This window comes from Symphodus melops (genome assembly GCF_947650265.1).
Source record: "Symphodus melops genome assembly, chromosome: 6".
Lineage (NCBI taxonomy): Eukaryota > Metazoa > Chordata > Actinopteri > Labriformes > Labridae > Symphodus > Symphodus melops.
Window position 1 is genome coordinate 562167 of NC_136696.1, and position 27100 is coordinate 589266.

The 27100-nt window shown below is 40.8% G+C and overlaps 1 protein-coding gene across 1 annotated transcript; it reads left to right on the forward strand.

Moving 5' to 3' along the window:
- The first annotated feature begins 816 nt into the window (after window positions 1-816).
- LOC306825402 (NACHT, LRR and PYD domains-containing protein 3-like) lies at window positions 817-26216 on the forward strand. Its single transcript, XM_079346129.1, has 10 exons — window positions 817-1627; window positions 2561-2876; window positions 11184-11416; window positions 11648-13514; window positions 15597-15770; window positions 17558-17731; window positions 19035-19208; window positions 23652-23825; window positions 24215-24388; window positions 25167-26216. Exons 2-10 carry the CDS (start codon window positions 2572-2574, stop codon window positions 25174-25176), a joined length of 3285 nt encoding a protein of 1094 aa, XP_079202255.1. The 5' UTR covers window positions 817-1627; window positions 2561-2571; the 3' UTR covers window positions 25177-26216.
- The last annotated feature ends 884 nt before the right edge of the window (window positions 26217-27100 follow it).

A 27100-nucleotide genomic window follows, 5' to 3' on the forward strand; every position in this document is an offset into this window, starting at 1 on the left:
TAGTGACAAGCAGTAGCTTGTCACTATCTTTGTATTCTAACCTCTCCTTTTGAGCTCTCTTAGGTTCCTTGAGCTCTCTTAGGTTCCTTGGGACTGTTGGTGAGGATGGCCTGCCCAAACACCCCCCCCCCCCCCCCTCCCCCTGAGGATGGCCTGCCCAGACCCCCCCCCCCCCCCCCCCAACCTATCCCATCCTATTCTTCTTTCTGCATCTTGTCCCATCTCCCCCATCCCATTTTCAAGCCCAGCACAGTTTAGCAGATGACTGTTCCGTCATGAGCCCGGGTCTGCTGAAGATTTCTGCCTGTTAAAAGGAAGTTTTTTCTTGCCACGCTATGACGGATTAAGCTGGGCTCTTGTAATATAGCCATCAGTAAGGTCCTTTACCTGCTTTTTGTAAACATAACAATGAGCATGGTCTTGTTACCTGCCCTTTTGTTAATGTTAACAGACAAACAGTAAGGTCCTTTACCTGCTTTTGTAAAGTGTCTTGAGATAACGCCTGTTATGAATTGACGCTATATAAATAAAGATTGATTGATTGATTATGTTGTGTTGTGTGCCTTGTGTTTATTTTGTTGTTGTTTGGCACTGAAACCATCAATAATATAATTTCTTTGTGTGTTTATTGAGGAACATGAAAGCTCAAGTACTGAGCAGGCAATGAGAGAGTGCAATAAGATAGTTAAAGGAAAGGAAGCATTAGTGAAGGTGCACATGGCACCTTCAGATGGTTAAAGTTGATTTTGTTTGCAATAAGTAGATGTTTCATTTCCATTGTTTTAGCGATGTATGTGAAGTGGATTTCAGTTTAAAAATATATATATATATATATTTTGTGTGTTATCTGCATTTCTTTAAAATAATAAAGTTTTGCACTTTCATTTGAAGAAATATCCCAGCTCTGATTGAGTATATTAAAGTAGAGACCATGTCAATGAACTATGAGGGCAAAATACTAAAACAAAGTAATCGTTCATTTATCGTAATCCAGGTAAAATGTAGTGTTCACTGAGATCATTTTTCTCTACTGTTCTTCTTTTAATGTTTCTAAAATCTAATACATTTTTAAAAACTTAACTTACACTATAACATATGACCCGTTTCTTAAAAACATCATACCTAAATGTATTTTAAAAGACTGAAATACTTCCTGTTTGCGTCCACATGAACAACTTTAACACTGACTTCTTTTCTCTCAGACGCTGCACAGGGATTTATCGGCTGTGTATTTATTTTACACCATGATGATTCTGATCCATGGATCACATGTGGCTTGATACCATGGGGGGTGATCTGATCATGGATCATCTGGAAACTGTTTCATCACCAGTCTGACGTCCACAACATGCTGAAGGTAGGTGATCCCAACTTACTCTGTTAAGTTTGCTGACTTACTATCCAAACCTAGTTAGCTTAATGCATTTTACTGTGAGCTCAGCAGAGAGGTCATGAAGAAACCTGAACTGATGATGGTAAATTATTAATTTTTATTTCTTGTTATAACAAGGGGAGGAGAAGAGACTCTGACCTGATATGGGTTTCTAATAAAACAATAAAACTGAAAGAGTTCCTGACAGTCTGAGCTCAGACTCTATTTTGAGTGGACCGAGCAGAAGGACACAGGGTGAGTTTAATTTAACATTATTCTGACTTTACTGTTCTAACCTCAGGTTCATGCTGAGTAATAATTTAAACTGATCAGAGACAGTACAGGATCAGCTCTGTGAACGTGGAGTACTTCCTCTTTTCTCAGCTTTTACTCAACAAGTAAGGTCAAGTAAAAGTTGTGTAGCTAAAAATCGGAATCGTCCAGAATCGGACTTGTTTGTCAGGACTCCTGCGGTCGACACTCTCAGTCTGTGTTGCTGGTTTTCTCTCAGATGAAATAAAGTCCAGAGGACGACATGTTCCACAGTATTTCATTTGATAAGTTAGATATTCTCCTTGATAAAATAATGCATCTTCATAAAATGTTATCAGTAACTAACGTCTCAATAAAACATCTATCTGACCAAAGGTGGTTTTATGACATGATTTGATCCTTACAGGCATCACAGACTTTGTTTTATATCCTTCTAGAAATAAAACTGTTGGTCCAAAGGTCATAACTGCTGTTAAATATTAACATACTGCTTTAATGTTTGAAGTTTAAAATTCAAAACCTCGATATTATCAGACACACAGGAAGGATAAATGTTTGAACTAAATGTATATCAAATCCTAAAAGCAGACCAGGGTCAAATACCAAGCAGGGAGTCAGATCAGAAGGACAAATCAGGTTAAGATCAAAACAAAGTGCAGTGATGTGTTTGATCAGGTACTAAGGCAGACAGGAAGAGAGGCTGAGTCACATAAAGGTTCACATTAGGGGGCGCTAGTAGCCAAGTGGTTGGTGTCATTTCCTGCTCTCTCTCTCTACCTGATTTATGAATCTGTCTCGACTATTAAATCATTGATAAAAGGACCACAGTAGGTATTAAAATATGGAGGCTTGACCACCTCTATTTAACATAACCTTCCTGTTTGTGTCTTACCTATATGTCTTCCCTGTCCTCAGGTCGATGTACCATGAACGTCATTGATTGTCCTGAGCAAACTGGAGATCAGAAAATGAATGATGGAGGAGACAAAGAGGAGGACAGAGCAGAGTCTCCTCTGTCCAGCTGTCTCTCTATGAAGAGTGACTGGTCTAAAGGTCTTTCTCCAGACTTCAGTAATGAAGCAGGACCCTCAGATCAGAAGATGAGTGATGGAGGAGACAAAGAGGAGCACAGAGCAGAGTCTCCTCTGTCCAGCTGCCTCTCTATGAAGAGTGACTGGTCTAAAGGTCTTTCTCCAGACTTCAGTACTGAACCAGGACCCTCAGATCAGAAGTAAGAAAACTTCTTTAAATCCCCAAAATGTCAAACTACAGAAATGTGCTTGTTGTTAAGAACAAGAGTTGAAACAGTAGAATAATTTAATAGACATTTGATGCATGTTTGTGAAACAGTGATTTTATTTACACCACTGACTTGAGTCAAGAAAATATAGTAACACTTCCCAAGAGACTCAACAGCATTATCAATGAACTCAAACACGTTAATTTTTAGTTTTTTTTAGTCAAAATCTTTTTTTATTGAAAGTCAAACATGGTGTACATAAAATATAAAATCAATAAGTCAATAAAAAATAAAGGTAGTTAGCGCAGTCAACAGCCACACCTGCCAAGGCAGAAAGAAAGCACACGCACAAAAACAGAGCTATTGACTGCACCTAGTCAGTAAGTAAAGCATGGACCTACAGCAGCAGTCTGTGTTACTGTACTTATTTTAGGTAATGGGAAAAACAAACGGCAAACACAACAAAACAAAATATATATCCGTTATAAAACAATCCCTACCCCGTCGCTGCCAGTGTTGCCACGAGAAGAAATAAAATCCCCAGTCACATTACAGATCTAATTATGCATCTGAAAGAGCTAAATAACCAAGCTGCATCTGGATCAAGGCTTTTAAAAGTTCCTTACAGAGTTCAACAAAGGTCCCCAAATTTCATCAAAATGAGCATTTGAATGTTGGAGTGAAAATCTAATTTTCTCGAGCTTTAAGTAATGCAAAACGTCTGTTAGCCATTGTGCATGCGTGGGCGGGGCAGCGTCCCTCTACCTGAGCAGCACGGCGCTCCTGGCCAGAAGAGAAACAAAGGATAAGGTCTGCTGTTTCTGTGTCGATAACTGTAACACTCCATCAGTGACTCCAAACAGAGCAACAAGAGGATTGGGTTTCAGTTTAACATTTATCATCTTGGAAATAGTATAAAATACCTCTGTCCAAAACTTGTTAAGACTAAGGCAAAGCCAGTACAAATGAACAAGTGATGCTTCAGCACTCTTGCATTTGTCACAGTATGGGTCAATGTCAGGATAAAAACGAGATAGTTTAACTTTAGAGAGATGAGCTCTGTGTACCACTTTGAACTGGATGAGGCAGTGGCGAGCACATAGAGACGATGAGTTAATGCGCTTAAGTATAGAGCCCCAAGTGTCTTCCGTTAAAGACAGACCCAAGTCTTCCTCCCATGATCTTTTAAGTTTGTCTGTAGTGTCCAACTTTAGGTCTGCCACGAGGTTATAGAGGACTGAAATGAGTCTTTTCCTAGAGGGGTTCAGAGACAGGACCGAGTCAACAAAGGATGTTTCTGAGGACGAGGGAAGACGGGGAAACTTTAAAATGAGAAATTGTCTTGGTTGTAGGTACCTAAAGAAGCTAGATTTAGGGAGATTAAACTTTTTGCTCAACTGCTCAAATGATGCTAATGCCTTATCAATGAATAGATCTTTAAAGTGTATAATGCCCTTCCTGTGCCAATCACGAAAAACAGGGTCATGCATTGATGGTTCAAAAAGATGGTTTGAGTCAACAGGGCTTAAAAGAGAAAAACTGTTAAGGCCAAAGAATTTCCTGAATTGAGCCCGTATTCTTAAAGACTGTTTAACCACTGGGTTATTAATGGATTGGAACGGAGGGAGAGGAAGAGACGATCCCAGCAGCGCAGGAACAGACACCTTTTTGTTGGAATTTAACTCCATACCCACCCAGTTAGGGCAGTTAGGCTGGTTGAGAAAAACGACCAAAATGAGAAGCAACGCAGATTAACAGCCCAATAATAGAAACGAAGATTTGGGAGCGCCAAACCACCACTGACTTTGGATTTCTGAAGAAAGGTCTTATTGAGGCGAGGATGTTTACCCTGCCATAGATATGATGAAATAATTGAATCAAGCCTGATAAAAATCGCACTAGGGACAAAGATCGATAAAGCCTGAAATAAGTACAACATTTTTTGTTGGATGTTCATTTTCACGACATTAATACGACCCATGAGAGATAAGGACAGAGGCGACCACTGGGAGAGTTTAGTTTGGTCCAGCAGTTTGACATAATTCTCCTTGAATAAGTCTTTATATTTACGAGTGACTGAAATACCCAGATAAGAGAATTTGCTATTTTCAACTTTCAAAGGGAGGTTGCTAAAGTCTAATGAGCGTGCTTTATTGTTGATGGGGAAGATTTCACTTTTATGGAAGTTTAGTTTATATCCAGAGTGTTGACCGAACTGATCAAGCAGTGATGGGGCAGAGGGGTCGTCGGGTCCGAGATGAACAGCAGGAGGTCATCGGCGTAAAGACAGACCTTGTGTTCTCTGCCGTTCCTCTCAACACCTGATATGGCCTTACAACTACGGAGGGCAATGGCTAGAGTTTCAATAGCTAAATAGCATTGGGCTTAGAGGGCAGCCCTGGCGAGTTCCCCGATGTAGATGAAGTGGTTTCAACCGCTGGGAATTTGTGCGGATTGAAGCAGAGGGATTAGAGTATAGCAACTTTATCCATGAAGTAAACATTGGACCAAAGGCAAATTCATCTAAGGTACTAAATAAGAACTTCCATTCGATGCGGTCAAATGCTTTTTCAGCATCCATGGAGACCACACACTCAGGGGTCTCCCCGGAGCTCGTATAGATAATATTAAACAAACGCTGCATGTTAAAATAAGATTGTCTGTTTTTAATAAAACCAGTTTGGTCCTCTGAAATAATAGTGGGAAGTATGTTTTCTAATCTGTGAGCTAAGATCTTGGCTAGGACTTTGTCTGTATTCAAAAGAGAGATGGGTCTATAGGAGGCGCTGTCCAGCGGGTCCTTTCCTGTCTTAGCTATGAGCTTTATACAAGCCTCATTAAATAATGGTGGGAGAGAGCCCTTTGAGTGTGATTCAGACAAAACTGCACATAACTGTGGAGAAAGTAAAGATGAGAATTTCTTGAAAAAGTCAACCGGAAAGCCATCAGGGAAAGGACATTTTCCAGACTGCATTGAAGAGATGGCTGAGATGATTTCTGATTGGGTTATGGGCTCTTCCAATCTCTTTCTACAGTCTGGAGAGAGTTTGGGAATTGAAAGATTTCTTTGGAAGTCGATGGCAGCGTTGTGATCAACATGAGACTCTGAGGTGTAGAGCTGTGAGTAGAAGTCTCTGAAAGCTTCATTTATTTTGAAATGCTCCAAAGTTGTGAGACCATTGGGCATCCGTATCTCAGGTATACTTTGTTTAACTCTGCTACCTTTGAGTTGGTTGGCGAGTAGTTTTTCAGGCTTGTCACCATGTAGGTAAAACATGGACTTATTTTTCAGAAGTAGATTTTCAGTAGAATGAGTTGTGAGATCTAATTTGGTTTGAAGTTCTACACGTGTTTTATAGAGGTCTGAATTTTTACTTTGGGCATAATGTTTGTCGATGTCTTTAATTTGGGCAGCCAGCTCAGAGTGCTCTCTACAGGACCTTCGTTTCAATTGTGCAGTGTATGATATAATCTGCCCCCTGAGATATGCTTTAAGCGTGTCCCACACTATTAAGCTAGACATGTCAGGGGAGTTGTTAGTAATAAGAAAAAAGGCAATTTCTTCCTCCATAAATTTTACAAATTTATCGTCCGACAGGAAAGTTGTATTCAGTTGCCAATGCCTGCTTTTCTGTGGGACTCCAGGCAGGGACACTGTCAGAGTGACAGGAGCATGGTCAGAGATAATTATACTTTCATAAGCACAGGAATGGACAAGCGGGAGAAGCTGGATTTCTGGATGCTATTTCTGTCTGAAGCTGTTTGAGGTGTGAGAAGACCTTTTCTTCTTTTAATAGGATGGTTAAGGCCCTTGACATTCCAGCTTACAAATTTCAGATGCCTCTCCATATAGCTCGACAAAGAGGGATGAAGTGTAAAAAAGGTAGACCATAAAATAGTCCTATGCTAAAGCTGAAAAAGGTGTAAACTGGTTTTATGTGTGGATAGCTAAAATATTGCTGGCAGCGACTATACCCGTTACCTCCCTCCCCACCCCAAAAAAGAAGGCTGCTAAAAAAAAAGCAGCGAGCTCTTAAAAACCATTGTCAAAACGAACACACTTCCTATCTTGAACTAACTATAGAGTAACTCCAGTAAAAAAGAAAAATAAACGTGCGTATAAGCCCTTATAGAATTAGAATAAAATTATGCTTCATTTTTCCACAGTAGTGGCAAAAAATGAGAGGGGGGAAAAAACACAAACAACCCCACGGTAGGATGCTGGGAATACAATACAGAGCTACAGTGATAGGGAATTAAATCTTATAGAAACAAGTAGGTTCTGGACCGTCATATCTGAACTAAACGTTATGATGAGCAGGGGACGGTTATATAAAAACTGGTAGAACGAACACAGTATTCATGTGTAATAAAACTGACACAAGAGAAGTATACATGAGCAGACATTTCTGGTAGCTGACTTAATTATAGACTGCGTACTGGCCTTAACAGATGTAACAGAACAGAGTTACTCACGTGCGGGCGAAATGAATGACATACTGACAGGTAACAGAGTGCATAGTGCTGCACTTGCCGAGCACCGTGCGTTACACTGTTGCAGATATTGCTACCATTTATGTGTCCACATACACCAGGTCGCCCATTCAGGTAGAAGTCGGTGGCTGAGAGAGGTTATTGATGTAGTCTTGTGCCTCCACAACGGAGCCGATCTACTTTCTGGCTCCACTCTGCAGAGTGAGGCGAAGCCGCGCCGGGTAGAGTAGAGCAGGCTTTAGGCCGCGCTTGTAAAGTTCTGCCATGACGTCCTTATATTCTGCTCGCAGGTTGATGATTTCTGGGCTGTAGTCTTCCACAACACAAATCGTTTGTTCACGATATTCGAGTTTCCCTCTCCGCCGCGCTTCCCTGATGAGGAGATCTTTCGTCTGGTACCGGTGCAACCGCAGAATGACCGGGCGCGGTTGCTGTCCGGGGGCCGGTTTAGCTGCTAGCGAGCGATGAGCTCTATCAATGTCAGGAGGGGACGGCAGCGTCTCGGTTCCAAAAATCTCACACAGCAAGTTAGAGAAGAATTTAGTGGGTCGCCCACTTTCTATGGACTCTGGAAGGCAGAGGATGCGAATATTTTGGCGTCTGCTGTGGCTTTCCAAGTCTGTCACTTTGGCCTTTAGCTTCATGTTGTCCTCACGCAGAGCGGAACAGGTGCCTTCGAGGTCCAAAACCCGCTGGCTCAGGTCTTCAGTGACAAGCTCGAGGGAGGAGACACGCTGGCCATGTTCTTCCACTGCAAGTCGTGTCTAGTCGAGTTTGGAGTCCAGCTGAGTGAACGAAGTTCTGAATTCAGCAGCTATCTCCTCTCGGTGTTTTTCAAGCAGTCTCCAGTGTTAAGCTAGCCTCGTATTTTTTGCTCAATTTAGTGGCTTTGGAAGCCATTTAAAAAAGGATTTGAGCTACGTTGAGGGAAAGAGTAGGAAAAATATCAAATTATTCCCAAATTTGAAAGGGATTAAAGGGCAAAGTGGTGTGGAAAGTCAGTCTTTTATTACAATCTTTATTTATATAGCGTCAATTCATAACAGGCGTTATCTCAAGACACTTTACAAAAGCAGGTAAAGGACCTTACTGTTTGTCTGTTAACATTAACAAAAGAGCAGGTAACAAGACCATGCTCATTGTTATGTTTACAAAAAGCAGGTAAAGGACCTTACTGATGGCTATATTACAAGAGCCCAGCTTAATCCGTCATAGCGTGGCAAGAAAAAACTTCCTTTTAACAGGCAGAAATCTTCAGCAGACCCGGGCTCATGACGGAACAGCCATCTGCTAAACTGTGCTGGGCTTGAAAATGGGATGGGGGAGATGGGACAAGATGCAGAAAGAAGAATAGGGTGGGGGGGCGGGGGGGGGGGTCTGGGCAGGCCATCCTCGGGGGGGGGGGGTTGTTTGGGCAGGCCATCCTCACCAACAGTCCCAAGGAACCTAAGAGAGCTCAAGGAACCTAAGAGAGCTCAAAAGGAGAGGTTAGAATACAAAGATAGTGACAAGCTACTGCTTGTCACTATAGACATATCTTATTACTATAAGATAAGAAAGCTGGGAGAGAAAGAGGGAGAGAGAGATAAGAGATCCTGGTGCCAGTTCCCCCGGTAGTCTAGGCCTATAGCAGCATAACTATGAGCTGGTCCTAAGCCAGCCCTAACTATAAGATTTATCAAAAAGAAAAGTTTTAAGTCTATTCTTAAAAGTACCTAGTGTGTCTGCCTCCCGGACCCCGACTGGTAGACGATTCCAAAGGAGCGGTGCCTGATAACTAAAGGCTCTACCTCCCATAGTACTTTTAGAGACTATAGGCACCACAAGCAGGCCTGCATTCTGGGAACGTAATGTTCTTGTCGGATAGTACGGTACAATTAACTCTTTAAGATAGGATGGTGGCTGACCGTTTAGAGCTTTGTAGGTGAGCAGAAGGATTTTAAATTCTATTCTAGATTTTATAGGGAGCCAATGGAGAGAAGCCAATACAGGAGTAATGTGGTCCCTTTTCCTCGTTCTAGTCAGAACACGAGCTGCAGCGTTTTGGACGAGTTGGAGGGTCTTTAGAGATTTACCATAGCACCCTGCTAAAATAGAATTACAGTAATCCAACCTGGAGGTAACAAATGCATGAACTAATTTTTCAGCATCATTTTTTGACAGGATCTGCCTGATCTTAGAGATATTACGAAGGTGAAAATAAGCTGTCCTTGAAATTTGTTTAATGTAGGAATCAAAGGACATATCCTGATCAAATAGAACTCCTAGGTTCCTAACAGTGGTACTAGAGGCTACACTAATACTACTAAGGGCAGTCATATCGGCAGAGAAAGTCTCTCTAAGGTTCTTAGGTCCAATCACTATAACTTCAGTCTTGTCTGAGTTGAGCAGTAAGAAGTTTCTGGTCATCCAGGTCCTGATGTCCTTGACGCAGGCTTCTAGTTTACGAAGCTGGTTGGTGTCTTCTGGCTTCATTGCTATGTAGAGCTGAGTATCGTCTGCATAGCAATGAAAGTTCATGGAGTGTTTTCTCATAATACTACCTAGAGGAAGCATATATAATGTAAATAGAATCGGACCAAGCACTGATCCTTGAGGCACTCCATGGCTAACTTTGGTGTACAAAGAGGACTCATCATGAACATGCACAAACTGAGATCTGTCTGATAAATAGGATCTAAACCAACTTAAAGCAGTCCCTGTAACTCCAAGCAATTGTTCTAGTCTCTGTAACAGAATCTGATGGTCAATTGTGTCAAAAGCAGCACTAAGATCTAACAGGACAAGCACAGATAGAAGTCCCCTGTCTGAGGCTAACAGAAGATCATTTGTTACTCTAACTAGTGCAGTCTCAGTGCTATGGTAAGCTCTAAATCCCGACTGGAACTCCTCAAACAAGCTGTTGTTGTGGAGAAAATCACACAACTGATTAGCTACCACTTTCTCTAAGATCTTGGAGATAAAAGGAAGGTTAGATATAGGTCTATAGTTAGCTAGAGTTCCTGAATCAAGAGTAGGCTTTTTAAGGAGCGGTTTAATTACAGCTACTTTAAATGACTGGGGTACATAACCTGCTGCTAAAGATATATTGATCATATCTAGTATGGAGCTGCTAACTAGAGGAAAGACTTCCTTAAACAACTTTGTTGGGATTGGATCTAAAAGACAAGTTGACGGTTTAGACGCAGAAATAATCGAATTTAGTTCTGAGAGGTTAATTGGAAAAAAACAGTCAAGGTTAGTATCAGAATTTGGAACCGTTTCTGCCGAATCGAAAATATAGGAGGAATCTGCACTAAGTAAAGGTAGTAAGTTGCTAATTTTGTCTCTAATGTTTAGACTCTCTGTCAGCCTGGCTACAGTGCTGAAGAGGTATCTAGGGTTGTTTTTATTTTCTTCAATAAGAGACAATAATAGGCAGTGCGGGCCTGCCGTAGAGCTTTCATACATCTATTATGACTATCTGGACAAATTAAACGAGATTCTATCGTTTTGGTGGAGCGCCAAATTCTTTCACATTTACGTGACGTTAGTTTTAGAGTACGGGTTTCTAAATTGTACCATGGAGCTGATCTCTGTCGTTTGATTGGCTTCTGTTTTAGGGGGGCGATTGAATCCAGAGTAACTCTAAGTGAATCCACCGCACTATCTACAAACTGATCTAACTGAGAGGGACTAAAGTGATTATAGGAGTTTTCAACTAGGTTAGGGGATGGAACTGAATTTACTGGAGCACCTGCGCCATGCATCTACTCCATCTGCCTTTCTCCCGGAAGTTCCTCATCTTATCTTTTATCTCTACAGAAAAACAAAGAGGTCTGTTTCTGTGGAGGAGCAGCTGTCCAGATGTGCTTTGTGTCGGGACGTCCTGAGAGATCCAGTTTCTACCAGCTGTGGACACTGGTTCTGCAGACAGTGTCTCACCTCATACTGGGACCAGTCCACTTCATCAGGAGAGTCCTCCTGTCCCCAGTGTGGACAAAGACCTGTAATAAGACGAGGACTGCAGATATCCAGTCAGTCCAGCACTGAAATCAGTAAGACTGAAGTCACTGAGTCTGAAAACAAGACTTTATCATTTATTACATTTCTTGTTAATGCTGTTAATATTTTCATTAATATAGTCAAATGTATCAATATAATTTAACCTGGTTATATTTAATATGTTCTTCTTCTCTTGTAGCAGCACACATTTATCACAGGGAGGTTTTTGTGTCAGTCAGTTTGTTTAATAAATCCAGTCTCAGGATATGTTTCTTCTCTTTCAGCAGATAGAGGTCTGCAGGAGGTTTTAGATGAATATAAGATCAGTCTGAGGAGGAGATATGAACATGTGACTGAAGGAAGTGATGAAACGGGAAGGAGAATCCTCCTCAACAGGATCTACACTAAGCTCTACATCACAGAGGGGCAGAGTGAAGAGGTGAACACCCAACATGAGGTGAGACAGATGGAGACAGACTCTAAAAAGAAGACCCTCCATGAGACTCCAATCAGGTGCCAGGACATCTTTAAAGCCTTACCGGACCAACAGGAACCAAAGATAGGAGCTCAACCCGACCAACAGGAACCCATCAGAGTGGTTCTGACAAACGGCGTGGCTGGTGTTGGAAAAACCTTCTCAGTGCAAAAGTTCACTCTGGACTGGGCCGAGGGCTCAGAGAACCAAGACGTCAGTCTGCTGATCCTGTTTTCATTCAGGGAGCTGAACTTGGTCAGAGATCAGCGCTACAGTCTTCTTGAGCTGCTCCGTGTTTTCCATCCAACATTACAGAAGGTGGCAGCAGAGACGCTCGCTGTCTGTAAACTGTTGTTCATCTTTGACGGCCTGGATGAAAGCAGACTGTCATTGGACTTCACAAACAGGGAGGTTGTGTCTGATGTCACACAGAAGTCATCGTTAAACACACTGTTCACAAACCTCATCAAGGGGAATCTGCTCCCCTCAGCTCTCATCTGGATCACTTCTCGACCTGCAGCAGCCAATCAGATCCCTCCTTCATGTGTTGACAGGGTAACAGAAGTACGAGGCTTCATTGACACCCAGAAGGAGGAGTACTTCAGGAGGAGGTTCAGTGATGAAGATCTGTCCAGCAGAATCATCTCACACATCCAGTCATCCAGGAGCCTCCACATCATGTGTCTGATCCCGGTCTTCTGCTGGATCACTGCCACAGTTCTGGAGCACATGATGAGCACAGAGCAGAGAGGAGAGCTGCCCAAGACCCTGACTGACATGTACTCACACTTCCTGCTGGTTCAGACACAGAGGAAGAAGAACAAGTATCATCAGATGAGTCCACATGAGCTGACGGAGGCCGACAGGGAAGTTCTTCTGAAGCTGGGGAGGCTGGCGTTTGAACATCTGAAGGACGGAAACATCATGTTCTACCAAGAAGACCTGCAGCGGTGTGGTCTGGATGTCACAGAGGCCTCGGTGTACTCAGGAGTTTGTACAGAGATCTTCAAAACAGAGTGTGTGATGTTCCAGAAATCAGTCTACTGCTTTGTTCATCTGAGCGTTCAGGAGTTTCTGGCTGCAGTCTACATGTTTCACTGTTTCACCAATAGGGAGAGAGGTGTAGTGGAGGCGTTCCTTAAAGAATCATCTGGAAATACTTTTTTAAAGAAGATTTTGAACTTTTTCAAAACTCCTGAAAGCTATGACTCATCTCTGGAAGTCTTCCTGAGAGGTGCCATGGAGAAATCCCTGAAAAGTAAGAACGGTCACCTGGACCTGTTTGTTCGCTTCCTTCATGGTCTTTCTCTGGAGTCAAACCAGAGACTCTTAGGAGGCCTGCTGGGTCAGACAGACAACAGTCCAGAAATGATCCAGAGAGTCATCAACAACCTGAAGGAGATGAACAGTAAAGATATCTCTCCTGACAGAAGCATCAACATCTTCCACTGTATGATGGAGATGAAGGACGTCTCAGTCCATCAGGAGATCCAAGAGTTCCTGAAGTCAGAGAACAGATCAGAGAAGGAACTCTCTGTGATCCACTGCTCTGCTCTGGCCTACATGCTGCAGATGTCTGAGGAGGTTCTGGATGAGCTGGACCTGCAGAACTACAAGACATCAGAGCAGGGACGACTGAGACTGATTCCAGCTGTGAGGAACTGCAGGAAGGCAGAGTAAGTCCAGATGTGATTAAATATGAGTATAAATAAAGTAACAATAAGCCGTTTAGTTCTTCATATATATATAATATATAATCTCTCTGTTTGTGAAAACAGAGTTCATCTATATTCAGTAAATGAAGAATATTTGTCTCTGTCTTGATTCAAAGCACTAGGACATTTGTGTTTTCCTCCTTCATGGACTCAAGAGTAAAGTCTGAGTTGTGTTAGCGTGCGTGAAAAGGGACATTTGATGAGTTTGTCTGTCCTGACTTCATGCTGACAGTAAGAAGTTAAAGTAACACAGCTAACGAGAGGTTGATTAGTAACAGTGACATGATGAGTGAAGTTACCAACAGTCATGTCTTACATCACGTTACAGACAGAAGGTGGATCAAAAAGTCAAGCAGCCAAAATAATAGATTTCAGTACATTGAACTGTGTTAGTCAGGTATTATGTTGTGTTGGATCAGATCACAGATTGAAGTCATGGATGATTTTATTGGCCGCTCTCCTCTGAACTGCCCCTTTATTACAACTTTACAAACCCCGAACAAGAATCCATCTGAGAATAATGAATTTACTAAAAGCTACAAAAACAAGATTTATTTCTCTGTTGAGCTTTGATAAAGTTGAGCATGTGACAGCGGGGTTAGAGGTAAATAAAAGTAACAGAGTGATTTATGACAACAAACAACATAAATTGAGTCCCCGGTCTGCTGCTTGTTCTGCTCTGACTTTATGAGCAGATGCAGCTTGTCACAGGTTCGTTTTTAAAAGTGAAAAGATGATGGCTCAGTCGGGAAAACTTCTGTTGGTGGGTTTTTATTCACCAAAGAAAATATATACAACCATGTAAAAAATGTGCCAAAATCCCGGTCAGTGAACAAACAAAAGAAAACAAACAAAGTATTTACAATATTTTACAGAAAAGGGCAACACGATGTGTTGGGAACAAACGTGATCTGGTCACTTTTTCTATTCGCTCTCATTTTGTCTCATTTTGACACAGAGGGTAACAAAGACAAAGGGTGCGTTCAGATTGTCCCTCCTGTCCACTAACACTCACATTTCTTCCTTTAACCCTGGAAGCAGTTAAGTGGCGGCCATGATTAGAGCCGTCCATAGTCCATTTTCTGTAAACTGTAGTTCCACCACGGCAGACTCACGTCTCTGACCTCCGCCGCCGTCACATTATTATGACATCACCGAGTGAAGTTTACTAACGCCTTTCCTAAATCCTTTATGAAGTTTCCTAACACCTTTCCTAAGTCCTTTATGATGTCACCTAACACCTTTCCTAAGTCCTTTATGAAGACTCCTAACACCTTTCCTAAGTCCTTTATGAAGTCTCCTAACACCTTTCCTAAGTCCTTTATGAAGTCTCCTAACACCTTTCCTAAGTCCTTTATGAAGTCTCCTAACACCTTTCCTAAGTCCTTTATGAAGTCTCCTAACACCTTTCCTAAGTCCTTTATGAAGTCTCCTAACACCTTTCCTAAGTCCTTTATGAAGTCCCTAACACCTTTCCTAAGTCCTTTATGAAGTCTCCTAACACCTTTCCTTCACCCTGTGATGTTTTCACGGGGTGAAGGAAAGGTGGATAGTGAAAGTAGATAGGAGGGACAATCTGAACGCACCCAGAGACTAAATAGACATGGGACAATCAGACACAGGTGAGACTAATCAGGGTCATCAACAAGGCGGGAAACACAAGAAACACAAGACCAGAACACTTGAGCACAAGTACAAATAAAAACCTGACACTGAAAACACAACCTCAACAAGATATTACAAAATAAAACAGGAAACACCAAACTAGGAACCTTAACATAGGAAAACATATTACGGACAACATACTGTAGAAGGACACAAGGATACAAAGTAAGACAGGAAACAGTGAAGACTAGAACTATAATATAAATCTGAAAACACACAAGGAACAATGAGAACTAAAAACAGGAAATCAGAACTAAATCATGACATAAGAGAAACACGTTTACAAGTGATGGAAATGTTTGTTAACAAAATTAAAATTGGATGAAAATATGAAGACGTTCCTTTAAATAACATTATCTACCATTTGTTTTACAACAGGTTTAATAACTGTGGACTATCAGAGACTCACTGTGAAGTCGTGGCCTCAGCTCTGAAGTCCAACCCCTCCCATCTGAGACAGCTGGACCTGAGTGAGAACGAGCTGCAGGATTCAGGAGTGAAGCTGCTGTCTGCTGGACTGAAGAGTCCAAACTGTAGACTGGAGACTCTGAAGTAAGACTACAGGTTTCATTTCTCTCTTCACATTAATATGATGAGAAGCTAAACTTTAAGAGAGTCAGTCGAGGATTTAAGACATAAAGTACAAACATGAGATGATGTCAGTCTTTCAGACAGCGCTGTCATCAAAAACAACAAACGTCTCTCTGTCATCAGAAAAGGACGAACACAAGATGAAGTGAGAAAATCAAACCTGAGGGGGAAATCACTGAGAACAAGAGAGAGATACTGATCATATATTAAAGAAAGATGAAGATGTGACGGTACATTTCTTCTGACAGCTGCAGCTGTAAAACCTGGAATCAGGGTTCCCACGCGTCCTGGAAAACCTGGAAAATGATCAATGCATTTTCCAGTCATGGAAAACGTAAAATGAGAAAAAATGTCAAATGTCCTGGAAACGGTTTAGTTTCCCTGGAAATGTATTTCTCCTCCCCCGGCCAATGTGAACGGATTAAAAGTTCTGCGCATGGATTTGTCCACTTATCTTCTGACAACATGAAGACACAGCGCTTCTTTGCCGGCGCAGCGCCCCACGTGACGCTACCCAACACAGTCACATGAATGATTGTCATTATCAGCACATCATCACCATTACTTACTGTATGTTTAGACTGGTGCCAAGAAGGCAGACTATCAGACAGAATGCTATTTGGACTTTCAGAATAAAAGACAGTCTTAAGATAACCTGAAGAACTCCTCACAGAAGATCACAACAGATGGATCAGTGTTCCTGTCTCACCACAGCCATGACAGCACACATGTGAGAGGGAGTTTTACATGTTCTTAAATCTGCTTGGTGTGATAAAGGTCATATGTGTCATTTTAATTCTAGGAATTGTATATGTTACACATTTAGATAAGGCTGTAGTGTTTTAAAAGCAGCCTCCCACAGTGGTCAGGGATAAGCCCAAGTCCCTCTCTCATTGGTGTTTGATGCAGGATAAGCTGTCAGAGGAGGCAGTGGACCAATCTCCTCCCTGAAGTTCTCTCCCTCAGTCTGAAGTCAGTGAAAGGCCTCATCCTTTATGATGTGTCCCAGGTGGTTTAAAGGCTAGTCTAAGCCTACCCTGGAAGTTTCCATGTTCAGTTTGTCAGTGTTCTAGCAGCAGCTGTTAATAAGGGCTTATTCCATACAGGGCGTGATGGTTAAGACCACCCATTAAAGGATTCTGTAAGGATTGAACAACATCACAGCTGAATGAAAGAATTGTCTCTTTTAAAAGAGTTTAAGGGTGGAACCATGAAGCTGATAAAGAGACAGACTTGCTCTGTTCATAAAGGAGATTTTCCTTCATCCATATAGACGTAGACTTCACATGATGATGCTAAAACAATTCAAGTAGAAAACAGGAAATGAAGCGTCTGACCCTCAACAAGAATGACACATGACCATGTTACCTTTTTAAAGATTTGTTACTAAACAGTCAGAGTTTCATTATAAATACATTTAAATTATAGATATTTTATAGAACATGTTTGGTTTTACACACACACACACACAGACACACACAGACAGTCCCAGGTGTGTGTAGCTCAGTAGAGTAGTGGGTGTGTAATCTTGACTGAGATCAGTAACATGTTGGTGTCTTTATTGACATGAACAGCTGGATGAATGTTTGGATGATGTCTGTAGAAAGCTGACATTTGAATGATCCACAATAACACAATGACAAAGTCTCTCTACTTATTTTAGGGACACACTCACTGATTGGACCTAGTTATGTTCTTATCATCTCATTCATCATTCTTTTTATTCTCTGCTTTTATTCTTTATTCAGATTGAGTGACTGCAGTTTGTCAGAGATCAGCTGTTCTTCTCTGGCCTCAGCTCTGAAGTCCAACCCCTCCCATCTGAGACTTCTGGACCTGAGCTGGAACAAGCTGCAGGATTCAGGAGTGAAGCTGCTGAGTGATTTTCTGCAGAGTCCAAACTGTAGACTGGAGACTCTGAGGTCAGTTCACTTCTTCTCTGTTTGTGTTTTACATCTCATGTGTTTGATTATCAGCTGAAACATTTTCATGTTCACATGTTTCTGACCTCCATGAAGTTTTAGATTGAATGCTGTTCATGTTATTTATTGGCACCTTTCACGCCACCCAAGGTCGCCTTCCAGTGGATAAAAGCGGTACAGGAGGTTAAAACCAAACATAAAACAAACTAAAGACAGGTGTAGTGTGAAGTGAACAGTTACAGTGAGTGTGCCAGTTTAGACAGGTGGGTTTTGAGTTGGGATTTAAAGGTGGAGATGGACTCTGACTGTCTTATGTGGGGGGGGGGAGTTCCAAAGTGTGGGTGCAGAGCAGCTGAAGGCTCGGGCAGCCATGGTTCTGAGGCGTGGTGTGGGGATGGTTAGCAGTCCAGCAGAGGTTGAGGGGAGGGTGCGTGAGGGGCTGTAGTGATGGAGGAGGTCGCAGAGGTAAGTGGGGGCTAGGTGGTGAAGAGCTTTGTAAGTGAGGAGGAGATTTGTGTAGTCGATGCGATATTGTACAGGGAGCCAGTGAAGGTCGATGAGAATGGGGGTGATGTGATCAGATGATCCGGGCGGCTGAGTTCTGGATGAGTTGCAGTCTGTTGATGAGTTTGACGGGGAGTCCAGAGAGGAGGGCATTGCAGTAGTCCATGCAGGAAGTGACAAATGAGTGAACCAGGATTTTGGTGCTGGACTGGGACAGTGATGGGCGGAGTCTGGAAATGTTAAGGAGGTGGAAGAGGGCAGTCCGGGTGATGTTTCTAATGTGGGGAGCAAATGAGAGGGTGCTGTCCAGAATGATGCCGAGGCTTTTGACTTGGGGGGAGAAGGGTACAGGGAAACCGTCAATGGTGATGGATGATACTGGGGTGTGTTGTGACTTTGTGAGGGTGGATTTGGTTTTGTTGCCTTTGAGTTTACATACACTCTCTCACACACACACACACACACACACACACACACACACACACACACACACACACACACACACACACACACACACACACACACACACACAGACAGTCCCAGGTGTGTGTAGCTCAGTAGAGTAGTGGGTGTGTAATCTTGACTGAGATCAGGAACATGTTGGTGTCTTTATTGACATGAACAGCTGGATGAATGTTTGGATGATGTCTGTAGAAAGCTGACATTTGAATGATCCACAATAACACAATGACAAAGTCTCTCTACTTATTTTAGGGACACACTCACTGATTGGACCTAGTTATGTTCTTATCATCTCATTCATCATTCTTTTTATTCTCTTCTTTTATTCTTTATTCAGATTGAGGGACTGCAGTTTGTCAGAGATCAGCTGTTCTTCTCTGGCCTCAGCTCTGAAGTCCAACCCCTCCCATCTCAGAGAGCTGGACCTGAGCTGGAACGAGCTGCAGGATTCAGGAGTGAAGCTGCTGAGTGATTTTCTGCAGAGTCCAAACTGTAGACTGGAGACTCTGAGGTCAGTTCACTTCTTCTCTGTTTGTGTTTTACATCTCATGTGTTTGATTATCAGCTGAAACATTTTCATGTTCACATGTTTCTGACCTCCATGAAGTTTTAGATTGAATGCTGTTCATGTTGATTTTCTTGTTTGAAGAAATGTTTAATTTTTCTGTATATTTTAATATTTTCATGAAAAATACTGGTTACACCAACTGACTATGTTGCTTTTATAGTCAAAGGTCACTGTTTCTTGAAAAAATGACACAAAGAATGACAGTAAAATGAATTCAAGGTTAAATTAACTTTATGTTGTGTGTGTGTGTGTGTGTGAGAGAGAGAGAGAGTGCATGAGTAAATAACTTTGTGTGTGTTAGAGTGAAAGAACAAGAACTTATTTTATTGTAGAAAACAATGTGACAAGAATCATCAACTAACATCTAATAATCAAAAACTGAGAGAGAGAGAGAGAGAGAGAGAGAGAGAGAGAGAGAGAGAGAGAGAGAGAGAGAGAGAGAGAGAGAGAGAGAGAGAGAGAGAGAGAGAGAGAGAGAGAGAGAGAGAGAGAGAGAGAGAGAGAGAGAGAGAGAGAGATAGAGAGATAGATAGATAGATAGATAGATAGATAGATAGATAGATAGATAGATAGATAGAGAGAGAGAGAGAATGAAGGTAAAAACAGAAGGGGGATTGAAAGCAGAGTGTTTGTTTTTAGTGCCATGCACGCTGTTTCAGAGAGGAGAACTTCTGAATCTTAAAGTTCAGGCAGTGTGTGCTTGGAAGTGTTTCCAGTCCTTTGCTGTGAGTTTTGAATGACGCGAGTTCAAAGGTTCTGGCTCAGAGACAATGTTCAGCACATCAGACTTGTAATAGAAAAGGAGATCAGGTGATTGAGGCCAGGTGAAGACACTCACTTCCAGTTCGTCACCCCACCACCTGCATGACCTGTCCCACAAAAGGCTTTCTTTCATATCTGACCAGGATGAACATTCCTTTCAGATCCTGCTGACATGTTGAGGGGTGGTTTCCTGGTAGGTTTGGGAAATCTACTGCGGACCATAGCAGTTGCAGGTACCAGGTCTTGCACAGAAGGATGAAATGTCCCTCCACTGCATTGCAGCTGGGACTTCAGAGGTCACTTGGTGAATTCTGAGTGTGCCTTTCACGGCTGGAACATTTGTTGGGACTGATTCATCATACTTTGCAATGGCTTCCTCTGATATCCAATAGTAGTTGATGCTAGAGGGCTGATCTTTCCCGGAAGTTTTACAGCTCCTCTGCTGTTTGCAAGTCAGTGCCTCTTTTGACTGCTGTATCCACAATACGCTTTACAGCCCCAACCCACTCCATCAGGAGCTCCCTTCCCATGCGATTTCTCACTGAAGTTCCATGTGACCCTTTGGAAGCCATACAGAAAAGGCACTGTGCTGAGTAGGTGAAAGTTTTTCTTGTTCTGGTACTGGGTCACTGGTCCATGGCTGATGATGTGTAGGGTGCAAGGTGGTGTCTCACATTTGCCTTTGACATCCCTCAACACAGGCTCCATGTGCGCCCATACAGCACGTTCATCATGGCGAGGAGAGGCAGAGAGAGTGGCACAGGAGATTGATGAGGAGGCTGTATACGCCACACAGGTGTGGACTGTAACCTGCTTGCGACTTCCACCAAAGTGGAAAGCCTGAGTTTCCCCGTTGAGCTTACAGCCATAGTTCTCTGAAAAGTCTACGTGAATGCAGACTTCATCCTCGCACAGAGTTTCTTTTAGCTCTCTGAGTGTTTTCACTTGAGTCAGTTGAATTGATGCTTCGCAAGAGAGTCCAGCTTCTCGTTAAGCAAAGCCAGCAGATCATCACACTTACCACTTTGTGTGACTTTTTCAAAGTTGGTAAATGTTTTCACTTCTTCAGAGGACACTACCCTGGACCACTGCTGCCATGTTATTAGAGTTGCCTCCAAAGGTCCCTCGAACTCAATTTCATTGTAGCAGCACTCCGCACAGGTGCGATACATGCAAGTCTTGCTGGTAGTGTTGCATGCAATAGATGCCAGCAAGTCAGAAATGCTGTTGGTCAGAAGAAGGCCTCTCTGATACAACTTGTCAACAAGCAGCTTGACATTTTCATGCTCTATGCAAGCACATGTATTTCTGTCAGAGTCTTTTGCTGGTGTTACATAAAAAGGACAATACCTAACAAACTGTCTGTATGACAATTTGAGGTGTCTCATGACTGTTGTATTGTACTGTGGATGGAGCTCCTTCAGAGAGTAAAGTAGTACCCTCCTTTGCTTTTTGATTTTATTTTTCGTTACAGTGTCCTTTTTGCCTGATAACATGCGACTATTCTCATCCCTGCAAAGAAAGCTGGCCACTTCTTCTCTTCTCGCCTGTGATGCTTTCTTTTTGAGTCTCGGTTTGTTCTTTTCGATCACCATTTTCTGTTTTTCCTTTTGCTTCTTTAGTTTCCTCTGTATGTTTTGTGTCTTGAGTTTTGCTGCCTGGAGTTCCCTTTTAACTTTGCGAAGTTCAGACCTCAGCCTTTCCCTCTCTTTTAGCACTGAGCAGTAGGTTTTGTTCTTTGTTTCCTTTTCTTTCCTTTCAGGGGTTGAGGATGCTTGCAGCCCCTCACCAATTGGCTGTTCATAGTCATGATCATCAAGGTGATTACACATTGGATCAGGATGGTCTAGCTGCTGAATATCATCTGCTGATGTGTTTATAGATGGTGGAGTTAAGTTCAGCACATCAGAAAGCACCCTTTTCTTTTCTCTGAAGTTTCTCTGATCTTCTCCTGCTTTTTTTTTTGAAAGCTCGACTACTGGAGTATTTTTATTCTTGCCCTCTCTCTTTCTCCTACGATAACTATGAATCAAACAGACAAATGAAAACAATTACCATACTTGTAAAAACAGTTGCCTTCTTTTATTCCCACTGACTAACTCTTTCAAAACACCTGAATCACTACATCATTCTGACTTTAACTGTGTGTGTGTGTGTGTGTGTGTGTGTGTGTGTGTGTGTGTGTGTGTGTGTGTGTGTGTGTGTGTGTGTGTGTGTGTGTGTGTGTGTGTGTGTGTGTGTGTGTGTGTGTGTGTCACCTTTCCGTCTTTCAGCAAGGTAATTGGCCCTTGCTGCAGGATCGGCATTCATGCGTGCTCTGTGCCGAGCCACTTTTTCTTTACTTGAAAGAGGCATCTGTTGGAGGGAAAGAGGCTCTATTATGTTGTATTAATTATGAAACAGCAGAAAATTTAATAAAAATTGTGTTTTACAGATGAACTTTTTAATTGTTGACTAACATTTATCTGTTCATGTTTAAAGGTAGGTGTCACTGTACACCTACTTAATTCTTCTACATTATTAAATTAATAAATAATACTTTACACTTAAAAATAGTTCTACATAGTAATGTAAGGTGTAACCGGTTACACCATTTGACATTTCAATTTCAAATCAAATTTGACAGGCATTATTATAGACACCTATACACAGGCTTTGTGTGAATATTTCAAACATAATTTTTAAAGTAAACACTGGTTTTTATAATGATGAAGATTAATAAATGTTTTCCTGGGGTCATACCATTTGACATGTAACCATAAGCATACCTGACCGGACCCCAAAAATGTAGAATTATCTCAAATTTGAAAGAGAGTTACTGACCGTGGCACACGGCAGTTAGTCTCAGCAGGGGTCCTTCTCTGTGATGTCATTTCCTGTCACATTGTCTTCTTGCATCATATTACCAAAATGGCTCCTTGAATGGTGGTTACACCACCTTGACACTTCAGGACTTTGACTTGACAGACAAAATTGCCCAAATAGAATATAATATTCTGAACAACTGTGTTTTATTACTTGTATACACTATTAAATAAATCTAGTGTAAGATTATGCCAAACTAGTTGATAGCATGTTTTTTTTGAACATTTTAACCTTTTTAAGCAAGTTAAACTATTTCATGTAAAGTTTTTAGGGTTACACCACATGACATTTTTGCCATTATCCCCCAAATATTCTCTTAAAATATATTAAAACCATATATTTTAGACTAGGTCTTCAAAAAAAGGAATGTATGCAAGTAATATGTCAGTTTATTTTAAAATTTCAACCTTTTTAAATGTAAGCAAATCACATGGACACAAAAAAAATAAGCGTCACGTCATTGACCCTTTTAACAAAATACTTTAAATGGAGTTCTTTAAGTCTTTAAAGTGAAAGTTTCTGATTTGTATTAAATGTTCAAAACTGAAGACAAGATTATCTGAACTGACATATATTTGATTATTAAGCACACACACACACACACACACACACACACACACACACAGATACACACACAGATAGTCACCCTCACAAACTCACACACACACACATACATACTCTCTCTCTCTCTCTCTCTCTCTATGTTCTTATCATCTCATTCATCATTCTTTTTATTCTCTTCTTTTATTCTTTATTCAGATTGAGGAGATGCAGTTTGTCAGAGATCAGCTGTTCTTCTCTGGTCTCAGCTCTGAAGTCCAACCCCTCCCATCTCAGAGAGCTGGACCTGAACAACAACAAGCTGCAGGATTCAGGAGTGAAGCTGCTGAGTGATTTTCTGCAGAGTCCAAACTGTAGACTGGAGACTCTGAGGTCAGTTCACTTCTTCTCTGTTTGTGTTTTACATCTCATGTGTTTGATTATCAGCTGAAACATTTTCATGTTCACATGTTTCTGACCTCCATGAAGTTTTAGATTGAATGCTGTTCATGTGGATTTTCTTGTTTGAATCTGCATCAACAACAAATCTGATTTTTAACAAAATATGTTAAATGGAGTTCTTTAAGTTTTTAAAGTGAAAGTTTCTGATTTTTATTAAATGTTCAAAACTGAAGACACGAGATTTTCTGAACTGACATATATGTGATTATGAAGCACACACACACACACACACACACACACACACACACACACACACACAGTTATGTTCTTATCATCTCATTCATCATTCTTTTTATTCTCTTCTTTTATTCTTTATTCAGTTTGAGTGACTGCAGTTTGTCAGAGATCAGCTGTTCTTCTCTGGCCTCAGCTCTGAAGTCCAACCCCTCCCATCTCAGAGAGCTGGACCTGAGTGAGAACAAGCTGCAGGATTCAGGAGTGAAGCTGCTGAGGGACCTTCAGAAGGATCCAGACTACAGACTGGAGACTCTGAGGTATGTAAAGGGTTAAGTTGAGTCCGTCCTGGTCTCTGCTGATTATTATTATAATAATAATAATAATGATCTTATATGATTATAATAATAATAATGATCTTATATGATTATAATAATAATAATGATCTTATATGATTATAATAATAATAATAATAATGATCTTATATGATTATAATAATAATGATCTTATATGATTATAATAATAACAATGATCTTATATGATTATAATAATAATAATAATAATGATCTTATATGATTATAATAATAATAATGATCTTATATGATTATAATAATAATAATAATAATGATCTTATATGATTATAATAATAATAATGATCTTATATGATTATAATAATAATAATGATCTTATATGATTATAATAATAATAATAATAATGATCTTATATGATTATAATAATAGTAATGATCTTATATGATTATAATAATAATAATAATAATGATCTTATATGATTATAATAATAATGATCTTATATGATTATAATAATAACAATGATCTTATATGATTATAATAATAATAATGATCTGATATGATTATAATAATAATAATGATCTGATATGAATAATAATGATCTTATATGATTATAATAATAATAATGATCTGATATGATTATAATAATAATAATGATCTTATATGATTGTAATAATAATAATGATCTTATATGATTATAATAATAATAATGATCTTATATGATTATAATAATGATCTTATATGATTATCACTCATGACCTCTCTGATTTTTGTCTTTTTATATCAACAGCTGGAAGTGAGTGTTTAAAGAGAGGATCCTGTTGTTCCTGACGATCACAGAGCTGGAAGCAGCAGCAGCTGGTGTTTGGTGAGTCTGTAACTGGGCCGTGTTACTGGGAGACTGACGGACCAATCACAGCTCAGATGAGTCTCAGTGCTGCAGTCTGAGCTGCTCTGAGATCAGCTCCACCGTCACACACAGGACCATGACCTCGGACTGTTTTCTATTCTCATATTCTGAACTTAAACTGCTTCATGACTCAACGAGCCAAGATGAACTCTTTGGATATAAATGTTTGTGTTACAGCACCACCCTGTGGACATGTGCAGTGCTGCACTCTTATTCACAGATAACAGTAGAAGTTGATGCCACCTGTTAAAGTGTGAAGTTGTGTTTGTAACCACGAGTCGTTGATCGTCTGATAATATATCAGTCGTCTCTTTGTTGGATCCAAACAAAGAGGAGGCTTCACTGAGTTTTTAAAAGAACTACAAACATGGATGTCTGGATCCAGGTGCAGACTCAGCACCTGAATATTGCTTCCTTTAAAACCTCCTTTAGGAAACACTGGAGCATCCTTTACCAAAGGAGATAAGAAAGTGCCGACCCACAATTCATTGCGGCCACAACTTTTAAAGCGACTTGCTCATCCGACCCGTATCGGAGCGTTCAGGAAAACTAAGGATCTGTGAGAGGAGACATGTGGAGACAATCTGCATATTGATTTGACTTATAATTATTTACAGCCTTTGTGTTTATTTCATTTCTTTTTATTGTGTGAAGAAGGTGAACTTTGCTTTTATACATTCTTGTATCATGTTTGTGGAGATGATTTGATGTTATTTGATGATTTAATAGGAGAAATTGTAACAGGCCAATAAAACCTTGTTTATAAAAACAGAAAAGAGACGCAGATCATAGAAGTTAGCTCTGTAATAATTTACCTTAACTTTAAACGATCTTAAACCCAGAGGTAAACTGTGAACGTGATGTTGATGTTATAAAACCATCACAGTGAAGTTTCCTGGTGTCTAATAAAGCCTTTTATTTTTATTCACACCACGTGGTTTGTAGGATTATTTCACCTGTAAGAAGGCTCAAACATTTTTAATGAAGATGTGACGAGAAGAAATGGAACGACACATGACATCAAAACACAGGTTGAATTTTTAGAAGATAGAAAAAGAATAACATCTGGATATATAATTTCTAATGGTTATCAAATGCAATTTTAATTGTTCTGACAGAATAAACCATGCGACGTATTTAAGGTACCTTCTCTGTTTCAACCTCTGGGGGGCAGTAGTGCTCCATGCAAGTTTTAACAAGATCACGTTGGTCAGAATTTGGAAAGTTTGATTTCTGATAACTCCGCTGTACATGGTCGGATTTGAACCCTGGTTGGATGAAAATGTTCGTCTCAATGTCCTAAGAAAGTTTATCCACCTGAAAATTAAAATAAACATTCGTTAGCATACAAAGTGAACATGGCGGTATTCTTTCTTTGGTCAACAGATGTGGCTATAAAATCCATTAGGCAAATTCCAGAGGAGGCCGGAGGAGTATCTGGTTGTCATGTAAATCAAGTATCCCAGGACATACAGTAGATGTTGACCTAGCCGTCTCTGGTTTGTTTCAGGGCTGGAACAAACCGGTTTCTGATTAGCAGATGCGTATTGAAATTCTTTGAAGGTGTTTTCTGCGTCTCGCGAACCCCCCAAGGAGTTCAGTTTGGTGTCAGAGTCATTAACTTTGTCTGTAAGGGAGTGTGAATCCAGAGGAAGAGAGAGAAGCTCTCTGTGGGTTCACAGATTTAGATCAAAATATTCTATAACAGCTTAAAATTATAAAGACAAAAAGACTGATGTCTTGAGAGAAGTGATCAGACCAGCAGAAAGACGAGAAACAAAGAAGACTCAAAGAAGACGCAACAAAAACTCTTC

Bases quoted from the DNA above. Each gene is read 5' to 3' on its own strand.
- LOC306825402 (XM_079346129.1), top strand. From the start codon at position 2,572: ATGAACGTCATTGATTGTCCTGAGCAAACTGGAGATCAGAAAATGAAT. The intron at 11,417-11,647 runs GTAAGACTGAAG...CTTCTCTTTCAG, and splicing joins TCAGTCCAGCACTGAAATCA to CAGATAGAGGTCTGCAGGAG. The intron at 13,515-15,596 runs GTAAGTCCAGAT...GTTTTACAACAG, and splicing joins AGGAACTGCAGGAAGGCAGA to GTTTAATAACTGTGGACTAT.